Raw genomic sequence first — 22,525 nt, 5'->3', positions numbered from 1 at the left:
AATTACATCTGAGATCATGAATTATGTATATATGTTGGTATTTAGTCCAAATCCAAGGTGGAAATAATGTTGTGGGGGTCTTGTCCATCAGTCAGTGGAGAATGTAGTAAGGAAAAGTAAGACATTAGTTTACTTATTTTATCAAGTTCACTGGAAAGGTTGTGCTCTGTTAGTTATTAAAGGAGTCACTCATCTAATAGGCTCAGGAAGACTCTGTTTTAGATGATTTATTATTATTATTATTATTATTATTATTATTATTATTATTATTATTATTATTATTGCCTTCATATCTGTGATCAGAAAAGAATATTTATTTAGTTAGATGAAAAATGGAATCAATGTTGTGGATGGAGATATCTGGCCTCTGCGTAGCTGAGGAAGAGAATGAAGCATGCCTACTCTGTTTAGCAAAAAATCTATGATTTATAGTTTATAAGGGAATCTTAGACCACTTTTTAATCAAATAGGAAAAGAGTTGAAATTTTAAATTTCACTTTGATATGTTTTTACAGTGCAAGATGTGGCACACTGAGGAACTGTATGTTTTCTTGTGTGCATTGATCTGCACTTCTGCTGTGTTTAAAGCTGCAGTTTCAAGTTCATGTAGCACTAAAGGCATTTGTGAGTAGTTTATCTGGACCTTAGTGCAACTAAAACTTGTTTACATCCTTACTTTCAGTACCCATGGTAAAACCTTTGTGATAATCTTGGCCTTTGAATAGAAAGGAGCAGCAATATGCACATAAAAGTGGTGGAAATTAAGAAAAAGTTCCTTTCAAAGATAAAAAGAAATAGAAACATTTCAGAAAGTTCAGTCATCATTAGCCAAAATACTCCTCAGTAGATAGGATTTAAGTTATGGAAGGCAAGTAACAGTAACATGGGACACGGCAAGAAAAAAAAATCAACAATTACGCTCAAAGACACATTACAGTGGGAGAGCCAGATGAACTCAGGAGACCACATGGCATCTCTCATTAGTACATAACTGCTGTTTGATGTTACTTCCATCTCTGGAAGCAATTAGCTCAGGCCATTACTTTTCCATGCAGGTACAGGCATAGTAGATCGTAGAGCTCAACTAATCCTTGAACTACAGAAGTACATTTTTATTGAGGGGTAGGTTTTATATATACATGTATATATATGAAATGGACTGTCAGAATGGTTGATGGTCATGAAATCCATTTAATTCAAGATGCATGAGGCATATAGAGGAAAAGGGAGAGTAAAGGGAGGGAGGAGCGACAGAATGTTAAATGGGCTCCAAGGTTTGATTACATAGACTAAGTGGATTTTTCTCTCATCCGCCAATTTATTTTAAGAAAGAAATATTTCTTTCTTAGTTCATTCCTGTACCCCTTCACAAACTCACACAACCTTATGCAGTTCTCTCCATCTTCTATGCCCACCTGTTCCTGAATCCTCCAGTTGTTCCTTCTTGGGTAGTCCAGATGAAACCTTCACTGAGTTGGCCACCTGACTTCTGAATGTTGATCTCAAGGGTACTCTACACTGGGCCTCGGAAGTGAGGAATATAGTGAGGAACAAGGAGCCTGGGAGTCATCATAATTGTTGTGACTGGTAAATTAGTCTTGCTATGTAGACAGCTAATGCAGTGTTGTCAGATATTATCACTGCCCCCTGTATTAAACCAGAGATGTCCCATAAAGCCCTCTTTCTTTTCTCACAGTCACCAGACATTGTTTTCCTTTTCCTCACCTTACCCTGCACAGAAGAGCTGACAATCAGCTGATTCATCCTATCCCATTGGCCAGCCCTTCTGGCTGCCCAAAGCTGTTCCAGAATATGGGCTGCCAGTGACACAGATGGACACCCTTCCTCTGCACAGTTGAGCTTCCTATCCTCCAAATGTAACATAATGTAAGGCCTAACAGTTGTATGTGAAAGCAGAGTGGTCAGGAATCTCCAGAAGGTGCTACTAGCCAACAATTTTCACCCCAATACACAGCTTAAAGGAGGAAAGAGTATGGACTGCACATGATAGCCACAGAAACAGGACGCACAAGTGAGATATGCAGATTGTGGACAAAAATAGGGTAAAGTGCCAGAAATCTCAGTAAGCAAAAGCATCCCAGTGGGCTTCCTGTGCTGTTGGTTAATGTTGTTTGAACTACTTCCTAACTGCATACAAATCTGCAGGGGTTGCATGGTTTTAGTGTCCAATAATTTTATTAGGTTTGGGATTAGTTTACTGTCATTATGCTTAGCAGCATCTACCTCTGGCAGCTAAGCATGATCATTTATGACACAATGCATTATCTCTGAGTATTGTTATTCCTTGTATAAGATCATCATCTGCATCAGCAGCAGCCATCATTTCCCTGTTTTTCTACAATCAAGTTGGATGGACATGTCAGTTGACCCATCTCTGTCAATTTCATGCCACTGTCCTACCTTCTTCGACAGTCATGCCTGACTTTCTCAGGCCTTCTGTCACACTGTTCATCCAACTTTTGGTTGGACATCCTTCATTGTCGTCATCATCATCATCAACTACCGCTTGCTCCCATTTTCTTAATTGTGTAGGGGTGATGTGACAACTGTCGCTGTCTCTCTATTCAATGCCACTCTTCTACTTTCTTCAACACTCATGTCTGACTGTCACAGGTCTTTTCTTACACAATCAACCCATCTATTTGCTTGATGCCTTGGTTCCTTTTGCCTTCTTCCTGTCTGTCCCAAATTTTCTTCACCAAAATATCTTTTCCTTTCCTGCACATGAACCTGAACCACTATAATCTGTTCTGTTTGACCTTACCTGCAATTGGATCTACTTGGCTTCTTCTCTAATATCATCATTTTTTTATCTGCACCACATTGAAGATCCTACCACCCATTTCAGGCACTTCAACTCCATCGCACCTAGCCTTCTTATCTGCTCTGTCTGTAGCATGCAGAAGTACTGGTCACATCACTGTTTTGTACACCTTAATTTTCAGCTTCTTCAGCATTCTTTGTCATATGCTACACCTTACACTCTGTGTCAGTGGCTGCAGCCCCTCTGATTCTAGCTTTGACCTCCTCATTCACATTTCACATTCACGTCAAGCACCACTCCCAAATACATGAAGCTGTTAACTTATTCCACTATTTCCCTTCTAACTCAGTTTTCTTCTTCTGATTTCCACCATTTGCTGCTATGACAATTGTCTTTTCTGTACTCAGTTTCATCCTGTATGCATTCAGTTTTACAATCCATTTCCCTATCATTTGCTGATGTTTTTGTTTAAATCTGCTTGTAATGCCACATTGTCTGTATACAGCAGTTGTGTTGATCTCTTCCTTCCAACCCATTTACTAATATAGTCCATCACTAATATGAACAGCAGTGAGCTCAGAGCTGAACCCTGATGAACCCTGACTACCACTGGACGTCTAAACACAGGTTGTACTTGTGCCATTGGATCCCTGAACATAGCCAGCAATCATTTTACTTCTGTTTCTGTGACTTTGAGACATCACAGGGCTTCCTAAATCAGCCTTCTAGGGACCTTGTCAAATGCTTTTTCCAAGTCTGAGAAAGCCCAGTTGGAATTTTTTTCTTATCTCTAGTTTCTACTCCACTAACTGTCTCACAGGAAATTACTGGTTATATTCCTTACATTAAGTATATTTAACTATATCATGAAAAAACTGAAGCATGGTTAAGCTTAATATTTCTTTAAAAGATTATTTCCCAAATCAAGATAATTTATTTATTTATTTATTTATTTTACATTTGTTGACCAGGAAAGTTCGACTGGATGCATGTCCATTTTCAGCAGAGGCCCAGGGAGAAAAGCTCCACAGTTACATTTTAAGGAAAATATAAGGTGTATACAAAAGCATTCAAATTTACATAGTACCAAACTTAACATTGACTAGTAACATAGCACTGAAGCTATATTGGGCAGTTGTCATATTGTTTTATACATTTACTACAGAGAACTGGAAAGTTCTAAGACAGAAGCAAAAAAAAAAAAAAAATATTTATACAAAAATTTATAGAACTGAGAAAAGCCTGAAGCAGGAACAGCCAAACCAATAACCTGTAACCAAATAAAGCACCGTCTAAACCAGTCAAACCCCATCAGCCAAAGAAAAATCAAATAAAGGAGTGTCCAAACCAGTCAAACACCATCAGCCAAATAAAAATCAAATAAAGGACTGTCCAAACCAGTCAAACACCATCAGCCAAAGAAATTGGTTTGGACAGTCCTTTATTTGGTTAAGTTATATATAAGTTATATATATTTTTCTTTGGCTGATTGTGTTTAATTGATTTTGACAATCCTTTATTTGGTTACAAAAATATATAGACTGCATTTGTCACAAAATTCTTGAATCAGCAATTTGCTAGGCAGACTATAAAAGGAGTTTGGAATATCTTGATAATCATACACCTAGCAAATAATAAATGACTATGGTATAAGGTTTAACATCACTCTATGTCTTTTTTTATGTCTGCATGGAGGAGTCACGATATCCTGTGTTCATCTGAATTGTCTACAAGAATTCTGCCTTCCTCTAAACTCGTAAACATTTGTTGGTTGACTTGGCTATTTTAAACTATTTCTCTAGCGCTCTCTCTTCTCTCTCTCTCTCTCTCTCTCTTTCTCCCTCTCTCTTTCTCATTCTCTCACTCTTTCTATAGTCAAACAATAAATAACTGGAAGAAAAATTTAAAGGTTTATAAGCAAACTAAATAACTGAATTAGTTGCAAAGTTTGCAGCATTTCTCTATTTATACAAAAATGATTTAGTCTGATACTATAATGCAAATAGATGCATAACTAAAGTCTCACAAATTTAAATTTATAAGTATTTAAAAAGGATGTCTATTTTTGAACTGTAAGTTGAGTTCCATAAATTTTTCAATAGTAATTTCTCAGAAATATCATTATGATAGGTAGTAGTTTTGCAGAGTTCACTGCAATACATTTTAAGGATAGCTGATTTGTGTAGAAGACTGCAGCCTTTCCCTATATCACTGGCTTTGAGCTTCATAAGAAAAAGTGTATATCTGTACTTAAGCTAAAGATTTACTATCTATATGAATCTACAGACACAAAGACATATTATATTTTGTTAAAGTCCTTATTTATAAAATGTTAAATAATAATAAGCTAGCAATGTTTAAAACATTCTAACAATATACATGGAACTCTTGCACTGGTGGGTCAAAATTGGAAAGGTTGCATGGTGGCTTAGCTCATTTTCCCTGTTATCAAATATTTAAATTAAAATTAACTTTATCATAATCATCTCTGATGTTACTACACCTGGGGGGGGGGGGGTGCTATGAAAAAGTACGGTCACATTGTCCTTTTTCTGAGAATGTCCAGGTTCAGTCATTTGTCTGCCCAGCAGATGAATGGATAATATTTTATATTACAGATAATGAAATGAAAAGGGTAGACTAATGTGAAAAGGAAAGTAAAGAATACAAACTATATTTAAGCACAGCAAAATGGACCAAACACTTTTTAAGATGGCTTTTTCATACAGGAAGGAATGGTTTTCTGTACAGATACTATGCAATATTAATTTTAAAATATAATGCAACTTGTGTAATATGGTACAAAGCTTTAAAATGATGTACAATAAAAAAACTGGGATCACTGACTTGTAAATATTATAATAATGATTAATTATAGCTGTCTCCAAGCTGAGTATTTGTGTTCAAGAGTTAATGAGTGGAGTGTGGGCAAACCTCTTGAAGGAAAAATGAAATGTTTTAAAAAATAATGCACCATAGTACACTATACATAATCACACTCATCAAAACTTTTGCCATATTACAGACTCTAAGTGCAAAGTGTATTTTTAACTGGATAAATAAACTGGTCCATCACTGAACCATTTCAGACATTGCTCAACAGCAGGAGTAAGGTTAAACAAAATATACATAGGCAGTTTCAAAGTAATATGTTGAACAAAATGTTTTGGTGAGGAAACCAAATAGCTCAGAAATAGAAACTGCCACTGAAAACACAAAAAGATCATATGGAATTTACATGGTTCCAGGTCATCAAGTTCAAATCCCCAGACCCTGTAGCTGTGAAGCAGAAAATGTAAATACTGAGTAACTGCGATACTTTTCGAAGAGCTGAAGAAATAATGATGACAATAAATAGTACTTTGCAAGTAAAGGATTGATAAATTACATTAAAGTGATGACTTTTTTGCTTCAGTTTTATAAAGAAAACAATATGGTCCACACTTTAGCTGTTTAAAAGTTCAGACAGTATTAAATGACTAAATGTTAATGGACTACTACTACCCATGAATGCATTTGTTGACCATCTGCTTCATTTTGATAAAGTTAATATATTTAATAACTTTAGCGGTTCATATATTAAGAAGCTAATAATAAAATGTGAATTGCATGGCCATGTTTTTCCTCATTATCTGTTTAATTACCTACTTAGATACTTGCAGGCTGGTTATTTTCATTAAGAAAGTTCGACACTTGGCAAAGAGGTCCATCTGTTAAAGATCTGCAATCAGAGAAAACATGAATGCTGAACATCACAAAAGTTATATGTTAAAAGTTTATCCATATAACTAATGTACATTGCAAAGAAAGCACATGTCATCAATAATATTTTCAAAGAGATTTAGTAACTTCTTCAACCAAAGATTGTATATTTTGGGAGTGGGTATAAATGGTTAGACATGTAATATAGTCTGGGCTAGAATGACATAAGCATAAAAGAAAGATGCAGGTTCTTTCAAGTTTGAAAGTGGATAGGTGGTCATCCAATAGTGGCTCATGATTTACTTTAAAATATAACTGTGCATGGGGTATTGCTGGGATCTGAAAAACTTGGTGCTGGTTTTGTACCACAGCTTGGTAAGTAAATATCATGGTAATTTTAGTTAGCTGCCACATGATTGACTGAGTAAAGAAATGTCTTCTGAAGTTTTGCTTTCAGAAGAGCATTGTAGGTTGTCCTACTATGGTTTCCAGTAACTTACCTTCTCTATCTCTTACTTTTGGGGTTCTTTGTCATCATGAGGCAATCACCTGCAATGCTTTGACCAGTTGCAGGAGTGTCTAAATTTTGCCTGCATCTAATAGTCACCATCGTCTTCATCCATTCGAAGAGTTTATATGGTCAAAAGGAATAGGCAAGGTGGTAATTGTAACCCCTTCTCATACACATTCCAACAAAATCGCTGGTATCAAGTTATTGTTTGTTATAATTCTAGATACTGACTACCCAAAAGGCCCTTCTGTTCTTTAAGTAAATATTTCTTTGAGCTGTACTACTGTTAATGTTTCCCACATTGAGTCCAAAATGTCACTCAAACCATTTTGTTTTAACTCTAGCATATAATTAACATAGCCGCTGGTGGTCTTCATCGTAAATTCCAAGGTTCTACCTGGTCACTGTTGGATTTTCTCTTCACACAGCCAGAATAGAAGGGGGTACATAAGTCACCAAAGCAATTTTAAGCCTTTCAGTTAGTATTTTGGCATGCACATTTTTGATTCCACTGATATGATTACAGTAGATCTGTATTTACTGGCGTACATAGTCTTTTTGTACCTATGGCAGGGCTGTTATGCTTGACGTGTTCATAGAACTAAGAGTCTGCTTTTTTCTTTCATTTTTTTAAAGAAGTGTTACATGCATTTTGCCATCCAGTCCTTCAGCAGTTTTAGTCCTTTATGTTTATGAAATTCATCTCATGTACCTTCCTTGTAGCTCTAAAACTGGGGAAGATGGTAGTAAACACTGGATGTAATGCTGCTATCGAGACATTTGCTGAGGAAACAGTAGACTTATTTCAATGGGAAATGATAAAGGAAAGTGGCAATGGAATTGATAATGCTATACAAGAAAGTTGTCTTCTGTATGGAGGATGTTGAAGATGCTGAGGCTTTGCTGCCTCCCACCCACCTGTAAAAAAATGTAAAGTTTGATGGAATATAGTTTATGATAAAATGTTTATTTATTTTACATTTGTTAACCATGATAGTCCACTGGACACAGGTCCATTTTCAGTGGAGGCCCAGGGAGAAAAGTTCCCGATAGAACAATAACATGTAATACAAATTAATACAAAGTTTGCAAAACAAAAGCTCCTGACAGAACAATAACATGTAATAGAAGTTAATACAAAGTTTGCAAAGAAACTTAACATTCAAAAATGAGTTATAAATCAGCTACTATGTATGGACATATCAGGAACAGTTAGTAAAAACAGAGTTATAATATTATAGCACTTGATTCATTAGTCTAAAAAGATAAACATCATTGTTATACAGACATATATAACATACTTTTAATAGATAATATTAGTGTCTAGATCAGACACATGAATCACATGAATACATTTTTATTATGTTGTATGTTTATAATTAATTTTATAACCTAGACCTAACCATTGGGTGAGAATAGTATGGTGGAGATGTAACACAGAACTGGGTCTAACCTGGTGAGGTGCATGAGCATAGCAAGTTACTGATGAGATTTATTTTTAATGAGTTTTTGAACTGGGTGAAGGAAGCGATAGTAGGTATGTGACTGGGTAGAGTGTTCCAGATTTTGTATACATAGCAAGAGAAGAGAGAGTCCCCTGCTGTATTATTAGACTTAGTTAATTTAAGAGTAACCTTGTTTAACCTTGTTTCTGGAGCGAAGAGTCCTGTTATTGGTGTTGAGGTGTAGTAGGTTTTGTAATGCAGGTTTTTTTTGTGGTTCATACAGAATTTTATGGGCCAGAGAGAGTTGCTTATAATGCAGGAGTTGTGTAAGTTCCAGCCAATTGAGCTGCTTCAAGGATGAGCAGTGGTGAGATTTAAATAGGGAGTCTGAGGTGAATCTAGTGATTTTGTTGTAGCAGCAGTCAAGCTTAGCTAGGTCTGTTTTTCTCAGGTTGGTAAAAATGGGAGAGGCATAGAGGAGGGTAGAAATAAAGTGTGTTTGGGCTATTGTGGCTTTTGTTTGTTGGTTAAGGAATTGTCTATTTCTGTAGAGGGTACCAATCTTTTTATGGACTTTCTTGATGATCTGGGAAATGTGAATATCAAATTTTAGATTGTTATCAATTTTTATGCCCAGGAGTTTGGCGTGGTCTGTGGGAGAGACAATAGTTTTGCTACTGGACATGATATTAAAGGAGGTAGTTGATGATGTGGCCCTAGTCAGTTTAAAGAGCAGAAGTTTGGTTTTAGCGGGGTTTAGAATACGTTTAATATTGGATAGCCATGATTCAATAGAGAGGAAGGATTCTTGAGTTATTGTGTGAAGTTCCTGTACCGAGGAAGCTGCACAAATTAATGCTGATTCATCTGCGTATTGGATGACAGATGCTTTGGCTGTGGAAGAGTGGAGTTTATTGGTGTAGAGGGTGAAAAGCAGTGGGCCTAAGATGAAACCCTGGGGAACACCAAAGTGACTGGAAGTAGGGGGGAGAGGTCCTGCTTCCACAGAACTGCTTGTTGATGGCTGGCTAGATAGCTTTGGAACCAGGCTATGGTGGGTTGAGAGAGTGCTAATTCGGATAGTTCTTTGATAAGAATGTCATGTCTAACCATGTCAAATACCTTTGAGAGGTCTAGAAAGTGTGGCAGAAACAAAGTGACCTTTGTTTCTATGAGAATTTACTGTATTGGAAAGGACAAGAGCGCTGTGGTGGTACTACGGAAGGGTCGGAAACCATGCTGAGTGTTTGACAGGAGTTTGTGTGTGTGCAAGTAGTCTATCATTTGGACGTATATGCATTTTTCAAGGATTTTTGCTAGTGGAGATAGAATTGCTATAGGTCGTTAGTTTGTGAGTTCTGTGGAGTTACCTCCGTTATGCAAGGGGATTATGTGAGATATTTTCTAAATATCGGGGACAATAGCTTCTGAGAGGGATCTATTAATGAGTATGGCTATAGGAGGCCACTGTGTCGGCAGCAGTTTTTAGAAATTCCCCTGGTAGTTTGTCAGCAGCCAGAGTTGCAGGCTTTAGTTTTTTGAGGTAAATTTTTTATCCTATCTATAGAGACAGGCTGGAATTGGAAGGATCTATTATTTGTTTGAGTAGTGGGGGGTTCAGAGGATGGGTGTGTGTGTTGATATTTCTGTTGGTTGGCTAGGGTCAGTATTGTCTCAGTAAAGAATCTGTTAAATTGAGTGACTATGGTGTCTGTGTTGTTATCTAGGGTAGGAGAAGGAGTACCTGTTTTGCCTGGAAGTAGTAATTTTTTAATGGCTGCCCAGAATTTCTGATGGTGAATTTGGTGCTTGAATTGAAGGCAGGAGTAGTAATTAATCTTGTCAAGTTTTACTAGTTTCTTAGCTTTATTCCTAAGCTATTGATATTTTTGTTTTACAGCTGGAGACTTAACAGTATTCCAGTGATCCCATGCTTTATCTCTGGCTTTGAGGAGGAATTTGGTTTCTTTAGTAAGCCATGAAGTGGGATTATATCTGGTTATTATGGTTATGGGAGGGGCATAAAGATTTAGCACATTTAAAGAGGTGGTTTTAAATTAGGTAACTACCTCACTTAATTCTAGGTATTTCAAGGGTGCCCAGTTGCAATGTTTTAGTTCAGTGGTAAAACTGATGGGGTTAAAGTTATTTTTACTTCTAATGGAGTGGTAGACAGTGTCTTTGGGGCTGTGATTACATTGTCGTAGTAGGAAGGTTGGCAGATGGTCACTTAGATCATCGGGGAGACATCCTGCTAGATTGGGGTGGCCTGTTTTATTAGTTAGAATCCAGTCAAGGACTGATTCCGTTAGTTGCCTTGTCAGTTCTTGTTGGTGTTTGGATGGGTTGGGTGAAGCCATGGAGGTTAATGTGGCTTATTGGGATGGGAGAGTTACAGGCTAGCCAATCAATATTAAAATCTCCCAGAATGATGGTTCATTCTGGAGAGATAAGCATGACCAGTGGAGTAGGTTTTCTAGAGTGGGTATATTACTGCCAGGGGGTATATAGCATCCAATTATGTTTATTAGTTTTTTGGAGTTAAGTTTCATTTGAGTGAACATTATATCTGCATTATCAACAGAGGAGTATTTTATGCTTAATGTGTGGACTGTGAGTTGATTCTTAAATAGTATAGCTATGCCACCGCCATTTTTATCCTTTCTATCTTTCCTTAGTATATTGTATCCTGGAGGAATAATTTCATTGTCATTGGTGTGTGGCTTTAGCCAAGTCTCAGTTAAAAACCACTATATCTGGTGAGTATAGAGAGAGAGAGACAGGCATGTAGGTCATGGACGTTGTTGTAGATACCTCTATAGTTAATATTAAGAATTAGTAGTTCAGATATTTTCCTAGGGAGTTGATTTAAGCTATTGGGGAGATGAGGAGTTTGAGGGAAGGGAGTATTTGAAGTTGATGTTGGACCAGGGTTAGGACGAACATCACCACAGTGAGATAATTGAGAGGCAATACAGATAATGGACTGCCAAAGTTTTGTGATTTGTTTATTTAGTTTTAGATTGGATTTGGGATAGTGGGGGTGAGGTAGTATTTTAAAATAGGAGTAGTTGGTGGGTGATAATGTGATGATAAAAGAGGAGATTGAGAAGTGATAATGAATGTTATAGTGAAAAGTAGCAGTGGCTGCATTATGTGGAGTTATGTGTAGGTGGGTATGGTAAGAGATGAAAAGAGAAATGGTTGCTAGTATAGTGAGAGAAACAATATGTATTAGTAGCATGTTAAAGAGCTTTGTGTGAAATGCAGTTTTAGTTAAGTGTAGAGTGTGGGAGTGATAGTAGGTGGATTAGTAGTAGGGGGGTGAATGGCAGTTTAGTGTTAACTATGGGAGGGATTAACGAGGATGAGGTGATAGGTGTGGCTAGGTGTTAGTGATTGGGTGTTGAGGTGATAGGTGTGGCTAGGTGTTAGGATAAATGTGTGTGTAGTGGGGGTGGGTGTGAATTGGGGGTAGGGTAGGGGAGTGAAGTGATACCAAGCGTAGCAAGGGTGAATGGAGCAGGGCCAACACTCTGGTTGCAAATAATCACCAAAATAGTCAGTCAGTATGAAAAGTTAGAATATACTAACTAAAGAAGTGGGATTTAAAGAGTCATTAAAGAGAAAAAAAAACTGCAATAGTCAAAAGGCAGGCTACAATAAATAAAGCAGAATGTTAGCTATTAGCCTCCCATTTAACAGGTGGGCCATAACTATCTTAACATACAGGAGGAAAAGGGACAGGGTGTTAGAGAGCAAATTACAGGTGCTATGGAAAAGGGGTGAAAAGAGAATTATAACAGGGAAAGAGTATGGAGTGGTAAGGGAACAGGAGTTACAGAAGAGGTGTGGGTCTAAGAGTAAAAGAATTTGGACGGCTGGGTTCTTCTACCATTGTGATAACAGTCAACTAGTGAGTTTACTCTGTAAAAAAGTTAAGAGCTGTCATCTGGGTTTTCTACACGTACTTAAAGGGTTGCTTGTAGTTAAATAGCAAGCCACAGGACATGGTAAAGGCCAGGACACACTTCTTTTGCAGGACTAGGCAATGTTCAAAACAGTGGCCAGTCAAAAAAACACAGGGAAAGTGTAGGGGTTAAAGTGGTTGCTTGTAGTTAAATAGCGAGCCACAGAACATGGTAATGGCCAGAACACACTTTTTTTGCAGGTCCAGGCAATGCTCAAAGCAGTAGTCAGTCAAAAAAATGCAAGGAAAGTGTAGGGGTTAAAGTGGTTGCTTGTAGTTAAATAGCGAGCCACAGGACATGGTAAAGGCCAGGACACACTTCATTTGCAGGTCCAAGCAATGTTCAAAACAGTAGCCAGTCAAAAAAAACACAAGGAAAGTGTAGGGGTTAAAGTGATTGGTTGTAGTTAAATAGCGAGCCGCAGGACACCGTAAAGGCCAGGACACACTTCTTTTGCAAGTCCAGGTAATGTTTAAAACAGTGCCCAGTCAAAAAAACACAGGGAAATTGTAGGGGTTAAAGTGGTTGCTTGTTGTTAAATAGCAAGCTGCAGGACATAGTAAAGGCTAGGACACACTTCTTTTGCAGGTCCAGGCAATGTTCAAAACAATGGCCAGTCAAAAAACTGCAGGGAAAGTGTAGGGGTTAAAGTGGTTACTTAAAGTTAAATAGCGAGTCGTAGGACATGGTAAAGACCAGGACACACTTATTTTGCAGGTCCAGGCAATGTTCTAAACAGTGCCCAGTGAAAAAAACACAGGGAAATTGTAGGGGTTAAAGTGGTTGCGTGTTGTTAAATAGCAAGCAGTAGGACATAGTAAAGGCTAGGACAAACTTCTTTTGCAGGTCCAGGCAATGTTCAAAACAGTGGCCAGTCAAAAAAATGCAGGGAAAGTGTAGGGGTTAAAATGGTAGTAATTTTTGTTTCACACTCTGGAGGGACACACAGTTCTGCCTACACTTTAAAAGTGAAAAGTTAGTAGATTAGGGAACAAGATACCTGTACTTAGGACCTGCAGATATATGGTAGCCACATTGACTTTTTTTCTGAATTAACATTGTACATTTGTTTAATCTTATGTGCAGTGCAATGAGAATAGTTCTTTTTTTTTCAATTTACAAGACAAATTAAAGAAGATTGATGTCACAGCCAGTCAGATTGCTGAGGTTGATGAAGATGCTTTCAGAGAACTTCCACATTTGGAAGAACTAGTGATTCGTGAAAACCAACTCAGACAGCTCCCTGAACTACCTAGCACCATGACTCTCATCGATGCCAGCGACAACAAACTTGGACGTACTGCAATAAAAAATGAAGCTTTCAAAGTAAGTTAAGACTTAAAATTGTGGAATGTTAATTATGGTGTAGGTCTCCTTGAACAGTTTCTTGCAGATCTGATGATGAAATGAAATAGTTCAGAATATATATCAGTCTGAAAGTAAAATTTCACCTTGTTTTATTGCATTTCATTTAATAAAATTTCTTCAAACTCTTTGCTGTAGAAGTGACTTATGATTTTATTCCTACTTGCTGGTGGTCTGCTTACTAGTAGTTCATTAAATATAACATTTAATAACGTACATAATTTATTGTCTGATTCTTTCAAAATGTTTGATTTTTTATGTAGATGTCTTTTACTTTCATTCCTTTTTCTTCATACTTATTTGTATTTATTCTAAAGATATCAAAATCATTCTTTAAATGAATTGTTGCATTCTATAACTTCCCTTTTAAAGTCTTCACTTTTTTGAAATGTCTTCTTCAGTTCTACTTTTTAAATGTTTTGCCCTCTGATATTTTGGTTTCTATATGTTGGTTATATGTCACAAATCTTTTACTGTGTAATTAAAAAGTAAAGTCCTTCTAAATAATTAAGAATAAATGACTCTGGGAGCCACTCATCTTTGAAATGTTCAATATATCCTTTGTTCAGGTACAATGAGACCATATTAGGGTGTGGTATAATTTGCTCCTTTGAGCATTTTTTTTCTTTTCCCTACTCGGTGAACTCTATTCATTTTTTTTTTATCAAAATTACATTTGAAAAATCATTCATTCTTTTACTGCCCAATACCTGTTCTATTCTATTCAGGGCCTGAAGAGAAGTTCCAGATGTTTCTGCCGTCACAGCATTGGCATATGTGTTCAGTTCTGAGTTTTCTGGCAAAAAGAGGAAATTCAGGGAAAGAAGGGGGCTCAGTCATTCAGTGATAAACACATCAATGCCTGTGATGCACATTTGATAGAGGATCCTCACATCCAGATGTCTAAAATCAGACCCTAAAAATCTGTTCATAGCTTCATACTAGGCTAACTGCCCTTGTGGGCCATTTTAAGCCTAGCCAATTTTCCCATGTGAGAGTCAAACCCTGCACCTTCTGTCTGTAAGCTAAACACCTTAACCATTATACCAACCTTCCACCTTGCCAGTTTAAAAAAGACAGACTTTATGGATTGCATACTCACACCTAAACACTTGTGAAAACTCTACAACTAATGTGAATTTTATTGTTAGTGACTCACTCAATGCAGTCTGAAAATTTTATTCCTGGAACAACATTCATTAGGGGTATGTAATTGTTGCAAGCACATTAAAATATGACACATGTTTCTGAGTGTTTTTGGTCAGCACATACCCACATGCATTCATCAGTCTCAAAAGGCAAAATGCTATCACTGGAAGTGATCATCATTGTATCTTATCTTTACTAGTTTACTGAGTTAAATGCATACACAGCCAAGGAAAATCATACATTGGAAAACCTGGCATATGTTAAAAAGAGAACTTAATCTTCTGGCATATGTATAGGCAGGACAAAATCTGTTCAGATAGCCTAAAATATTAAATGAACTGTTGCAGGAATATATATCTATATTAGTGATGAGATAAGATAAAACATCATGTTCTGTTACAACAGCGCCATCTATAGTACTGATGTCATGGTTTCAGACAGTGACCCTGTAGTTAAAAGGCCAACTGTGGAAACTGTTCTTTAGTAGACATGACTAGTTCTCCTTTTCCCCTAAGATGTATGTGGACAGGAGGATCTCTACAGTAGTGCTAAGAGCTGGTTATTAAAGTATGTGTTTGCAGACCAATTGATTTGTTACAGGTTTTATATGGACATACCTTTCAACTTCTATGGTTTATGCATAGTGCTACAATTTTTTTCCCTCAGATTTAAGCTTGCTACTTGTAGATTTAATGATGTTTCTCAAAAAGTAAAACCTTTTATTGGATAATACTTTACTAACCAGATAAACTAATCCTGCACAAATGTGCCTTATCACTAACTCTATAGGGTCTACTATACAAACAACTGCTATTGTGAAAAATAAGAACACAACCGGAGATCAAGATGGCTGCTGTCCTGTAAGCAGTGCTGAACCACAGAGTAGTAACTTATCTAAGAATTTTTTACCAGATCTAAGTGAGACAAAACCATCTTCAATCAATTTCAACCAAAACCGGCAATAAATATACTGCTTTACCTACCTGAGGGGGTTAAAATCTTAAAAAGTTCAAAAGAATTGTAAAATTGCAGCAGATCGGATGCGGAGCTTGTGCCACATGTGAAACTTCTATGGTGACTGCTTCTAGGCCGGTTCAGATCTGAATACAACACAGAGAAAGAAGTGCTTGAGTTTCAACAAGGAGGGTAAATAAAATGTCACAGGAACCTGATCTAATGGACAGCCAAGTTACTAAAACAAAATTTTCTTCATTAGCCTCCCCTGAAAGGGATAATACGTCTAAAAGAGCCAGAACAAATAAACTCCAGGAGGCCAATAAAACCACAAATAAGAATAAATCAGAATCTTCCAACTTAGAGGATCTAAAAACTGCACTTCAGCCTATACATGAGGCAATTCAAAACCTTTCTACTCAGCTGCAAACAGTCAGTTTATCATTAGATAAGATTCTCACAAGGATGGACAAAATAGAGACTAAAATCATGGATCAGGATGGCAAAATAGAGAATATACAAAATGTATCTGACTCTAATACAAATTCCATCCAGGAGTTACAAAGAAAAGTAATGGATCTTGAAGCCAGATCCAGACACAATAACATTGTATTTAGAGGTATCCCTGAAAGTATAGAGCAAAACAAGGTTCTGGAAAGCATAACTGCAATATTCTCTCTTTTCTTAGGAAACGACTCAGAAGCTAAACAAATTACCATTGAAAGAGCACACAGGGCTCTTAGATCATCTCCAGTCTTAATCAAACCAAGAAATATCTACGCTAAAATACTTAATTATCAACATGTGAACAAACTACTGTTAGCTGCTAAAAGCAAAACATTTGTTGAATGGAATGGCTCTAAGATATCTATATCACAAGATCTGCCACCTCAAATAAAGATAGAAAGACAGAAACTAGCCCTGTTCTGTGCCTTTTTGATCAACAAGCAGATTAAATTCCAAATGAAATACCCTAACATACTTCAGTTCTCGCAACAAGGAATTAAGTACTCAGTTAACAATAATAGCGAAGCAGCATCAACCTTTATAAAAATCTTTAAGCTAAATCCGGAGAATGAACCACATAAGGCATAAGTAGAGAAATGGATCTAAAATTCAGTTTGCCATTATAAATATTACAAGTTCTGCTTACTAGCGTAATATAACGGTGATTCTCCTTACCAGCTTCAGCTTCATCCTCGATTTTACTTTTAGGTGCCTAGCCCGACAGATTCAGCAACTTTCCAGGCCTAACATCCTCATGGTCCGGAGTAGCGTTGCCAAACTACAATTCCCTATAGACCGGAACCTCAGATGAACTTTTACGTTCGCCATGACCCTTATCTCTCAGGGAGCAACAGTTCATTAAAGCTGCAGCGACTTGTAGAACAGGAGCTAACCCAGGAAAAAGAAAAAAGATCACTTGTTGCTAATCCATGGAGTTTGTAAAACGGATGATCTAATTTGCACTTTGTTGAACGATTCAAGAATTTCTGATGAGTAACTGATCTCCTTAAAGAGCTCTGTCAATATGAGTTTGCAGATAACACGGCTAGACCAGGCAAATTTTAATTCTAAAGGACAGTGTATCTCCAGCACAGCAGCGCAGAAACTAAACTTCTGGCAACGCTGATATTGAACTTTTAGATTAGGTAGCTTTGGCAAAGGAGACTGATTATGGACGCTAACTAAGCCACTCCGCTTAATTCGGACTGTTATTCTTTGGATGGCAATTAAAAGTTTGTGGTTTTTTTTTTTTCCTCCTCGTTTATTCATACAAATGATTGATTGAAGGAATGTATTTATAAAAACCTAATATTGTTGCTTAATACCTAGAAAAACATGTTGGTAACAGTTTAATTTAGCTTTGCGAAAGTTCTTTAGTGATATCTAGAGTCTGAATTTATAGAGGTTACTTAACTCCCTCATCCCAATACGGGTTGACCTGATATGGATTTGAACTTTGTTTTTACCTTTAAGTCTCATTCATATGCTTAATATATGAAAAGTTTTTCTTTTTCTGCTAGTTCATTGGATATGAGCAGTTGTAAACCAGCATGACAAAGTGTGTGTGATCAAAGAAACGTGTATACATTGATCTACACGGGAAGTGTCCGTAAGACTTCCATTTATACATGTATGGCTTGAGAATGTTATTCTACCCCTGCTGTACGAGGGGGGATGAGTACTGATCACATATGATTCTAGGTTTCGGCGTATAAGCTGACATGAGATTAAAGGAACACAGTGTCAAAAATATCATAACTTACATCTTGTTGTAACGCAAATTATCACCCTGTTGAGAGGTGGTGGAGGATTCTGTATTATTATAGTCGAACTTTCTTCAAGTTCAGTCTACAATTTCTATTATAAGGGGAATATTCCCTTTTGAGGGCCTCTTTTTTATAAGCCTGAACTTGATTAGTTCATGTTTAGATAGTGTTGTTATTAAACTTTAATGTTATATAGAAAAATCGCAATTATGACAGATCCTCTCTAATTATTTGTCTACATAGCTTTGTTTGGATATTATGTAAATCTCACAACATCTTTTTTTTTTTTTTTTTGCTATGATCTGTGGACCAGGGTTGGTTTGTAAGGATAGTTCAGTTTTCTATGCTCTGTAGAGATAGGTTTTTTGGGATGGGATACATCTCAAGGTGCGAGGCCAAGTTAATAAAAATGAAAAAGATTTGTTATTTTTTCAACTTATCAGCTTTTTATCAAACAGCCAGGTGTATCCCATGCTCTTCCGGGTTAGGAGATTTAGTGGATAGGCACAGGATTATAACAGGAAGAGTTTCTCATCTATATCCAGAGAAAATGTTTTATCTATGGCATCCTTTTGTACAAACTCTATTTACCCAGACAATTATTAAACACAAGCAACAATTACACTCCTTACTGATCGCATGTGGACATTAGCTTCATGGAATGTTAAGGGGCTACAAGCAGATAAAAAAAAGAAAACTCTTCCTACACTTAGTTTTTAAAGCCAAATTAGATTTTATTATGGTACAGGAAACCCATTTATTAAATGAACAGTGGAGCCCCATCCTGAGGAAAAAGTGGATTAAAACTATTATAGCCGCAGGAAATAAAACTAATAAGGTAGGGGTGGCTATCATCATCAAAAATTCCTTCCAGTATGATATCATAAGACAGGATTCAAATCCAGAAGATAGATAGTGCTACTTCGTAACTAAAATTAATCTTTTAGATAAACCAATTTTAGTTGTTAATATTTATGCTCCGTGCACTCTGCAACAGAACTTTCTGATGAATATCTATAATTTGCTGAGGTCCTTCCCTAATCACTATTACATCTTAGGGGGAGATTGGAACTCCATTCAAGACCCAGAGCCAGACAGAACCAATACTAAATCCAAATATAATATTCAAGCTTCAATGGCAATCTCTGAAATTAAAAGCGACTTCAACTTATTTGACCCACATACCTGCCATTCTCCACATATACCCAATAAAGGGTTTACTTTTTTCTCTCAATGCTACAAGTGCTGGTCCAGGCTGGATTTCTTCTTAATTTCCGATATCTTTCTGAATTATGTCTTCTCATTATATACAGAACCTAGGTTTTTCACAGACCATTCCAGAATTACATTAGTTATAGATTGGGCATCTAATTACATCCCGAAAAATAGAACATTATGGTGGCATTTAAACCCTAATTTACTTAAAAAAGATGATATTCTGCAAGAAATTGAAACACTTCTTGATAAATGTATTCAATCCATATCTGAGGATGACTGGCCGATTGATATAACATGGGCTACTACGAAAGTAATGATCAGGGGGGGTATTAATTAATAAATCTTCGTTCCATAGGAAAATTACTCTCAATAAATAAAATAACATCATGAAAGAAATAGCTAAACTTGAAATAGAATTACAACAGAACAACTCCTTGGATTTGGAAAAATAATATAACCCAACTGCAAGGAAACCTTTTATCACTTCAGGCAGAGAACCTATAATTTCAGGAAATTAAAAACCTAGCTAACTACTCGCAATGGGCTCAACTCCCTTCTAAATTTTTAGCAAGGTTACTTAACCACCATAAACCTATCCCCACTATTTCAGAGATTACTTTCCAAGATAAAAAATACAGTAATACACAGGACATAATCAAAGTATTTGAGAAGATCTATACAAATGTTTATAACCCCCTTCCTCCATCTTATGGTGACCAGGAATTGCATTTATTTCTTAAGCAATTAACATTCCCCAAAATCAATGAACAACATCAGGACTCTTTATCGGCTGACTTTACACAAACGGAAATTATTACGGCAATTAATAGTTTAAAGAGTAACAAAGCACCGGGCCCAGATGGCTTATCAGCTGAATTTTATAAATGTTTCATTCCAAAAAATTCTACTATTCTGTATCATCTTTTTACATATATTACACAATTTAGTATTAGCGATCTCCATTTAAATGCCTCTAGAACTATTTTACATCCTAAACCTAATTCTGACATGACAAACCCTCATAATTATAGGCCCATTTCTATTATTAATTTAGATATGAAAATTATGGCGACTATCTTAGCTACTAGACTTAGATCTGTTATCACAAATATTATATCGCCAGAACAATCTGGGTTTATTAACCATAGGCAAACAGTGGACCAAACACTTACACTTGATGAAATGATATCATTACCTTCGATGAAACAAATACCCATATATACTTTAGCTATTGAAGCTTCTAAAGCATTTGACCGAATTAACAAGGAGTTCTTAACAGCTATTCTTCCAAAATTTAACATTCCTGCACAATTCATCCAGTATATTAATACCCTTCATATGAGGGCCTATACCATATTACAAATAAATAAATATAGTTTAACGAGAATAGAAATTAATAATGGGGTAAGACAGGGTTGTCTCATATCACCTCTCTTATTTAATTTGTTTATTGAACCATTATTCTTACTAATAAAACAGAAAACTTTTTTACAGCATCCCTGTTTTATTTAATACAAAAATTTCACTTTCTGCCTATGCAGTCGATTTAAACATATATTACTCCCTTCCTAGTTCAGATTTCTGTAAAATTATAAAATCAATAGATACATTCTCCAAGTTCTCTAACTATAAAATGAATATGGACTAGTCGATAATCTTCCCATTAAATACCTTCTTGCAGTACCCCAATATATTTAAACCACAGAAGATCAAGATTAAAGACCAACTGCATTATCTGGGAATCTCATTTTATCATGACCCACATAAATACTATCAGGAAAATATAAGTAACTTATGGTCAACTATACAAAAAGACCTGGACAGATGGGTACAACTTAAGCTTCCTTTCTTATCCAAAATTGCCATCATAACAATGAATGTACTCCCGAGATTGTTATTCATATTCAACGCATCTAACACCCTGATGCAAAATAAATTCTTTAAGAACACCCACAAAGAGCTCTCGAAATTTTTATGGTACCCCAAACCCACTAGAATATGCTACCAGAAACTTATATACCCAAAGGAAAAAGGTGGTATGGGCCTCCCCGACCTCAGACTGTACTATGAAATTAACAAGTGTAGCAGAATAATCACCATCGCAAAATATAAGAATGATTCCACTATGTGGTATCCGAACTGGGTGAAACTATATTACAACTATATTAGAACACTTCAGTTTAACCCAAAGGCACTCCCCTTTTTGGATAAGGACAGTAGGAAGAAATATAGAGTACATAGGGATCTAAAGGACAAAATCATAATCATTCAGAATCTATTTGATTCCTTGAATTTATATTCTGCTTATATGACACTTCAGCCCATTCACCTTAACCCTAACATCAAGTTAAATGATAGGATGACTAACCTAGATCTTTATCCACTGCTGAGGGATAAATCTATAGTAGACTTTCTTCCATTTAAGCATGTTTCAGTAGCTACCATGAGGAACAAATTAAATCTCCAGTCCAAATATACAGTCATACTAAGACAATTAAAAGAGTTATGTTGTAAGTTCTGGGATGGTCTTAATATTTCAGACACAGATATATCTGCATGTAAAACCCTATGGGACTTATTTCACTGCAAAAAAAAAAAAATGATCTCGAATGTATATAAAGTTATTATCTCTATTAAATACAACAAAGAATGTATACATTCTAGCTACTGGACGAAACAGGACTCAGCGATTACAACCAACAAAATTGCCCAAGCTATACAAAAATTCTCCAAATTTATACCCCTTCAAAAACTAAGGGCCAGATTCAGGAAGGCTTACACGGAGTTCAAGAGTAGTGTAAGCCTCCGTGTAAGCCTCCTGATTCAGCAACAGCCCAAATCTCCGTGTAAGAGACAGCTAACACGTCTCTTACACGGAGTGGGCGTGGAATAGCCAATACCTCATTTGCAGCTCCAAGATATGCAAATGAGGTATGTGAGCGATCCACGAAGCTCAAACCAGTCCGTAACGGACGTGTTAGTTGCAGAAATGTACTCAGCTGACAACTGAGTACATTTCTGCAATTAAAAACGGAGCTATGTCAGCTCCAAATAAAGGGTGCATTTGTTACATTAAGCATGCCAATGGCCAAATATGTGGCCATTGGCATGAAAGTGTTGAAAAAAGTTATATAACTTTTTTTTTTTCACGG

At 36.5% G+C, this 22,525-nt stretch overlaps 1 protein-coding gene across 1 annotated transcript in view; it reads left to right on the top strand.

Annotated features, from left to right (window-relative positions):
- LOC122815386 (epiphycan-like) overlaps positions 1-22,525 on the top strand; it is a 365,285-nt gene that overhangs the window by 249,089 nt on the left and 93,671 nt on the right. Inside the window, exon 5 of the mRNA XM_044087852.1 lies at positions 13,538-13,740. Coding sequence (XP_043943787.1) covers positions 13,538-13,740 — 203 coding nt within the window. The remainder of the gene's footprint in view (positions 1-13,537; positions 13,741-22,525) is intronic.

The sequence above is a fragment of the Protopterus annectens genome, chromosome 11.part0, assembly GCF_019279795.1.
Source record: "Protopterus annectens isolate FY-2018-M chromosome 11.part0, PAN1.0, whole genome shotgun sequence".
In the NCBI taxonomy this organism is placed as follows: domain Eukaryota; kingdom Metazoa; phylum Chordata; order Ceratodontiformes; family Protopteridae; genus Protopterus; species Protopterus annectens.
This window is presented reverse-complemented; position numbering and strand designations above follow the sequence as displayed.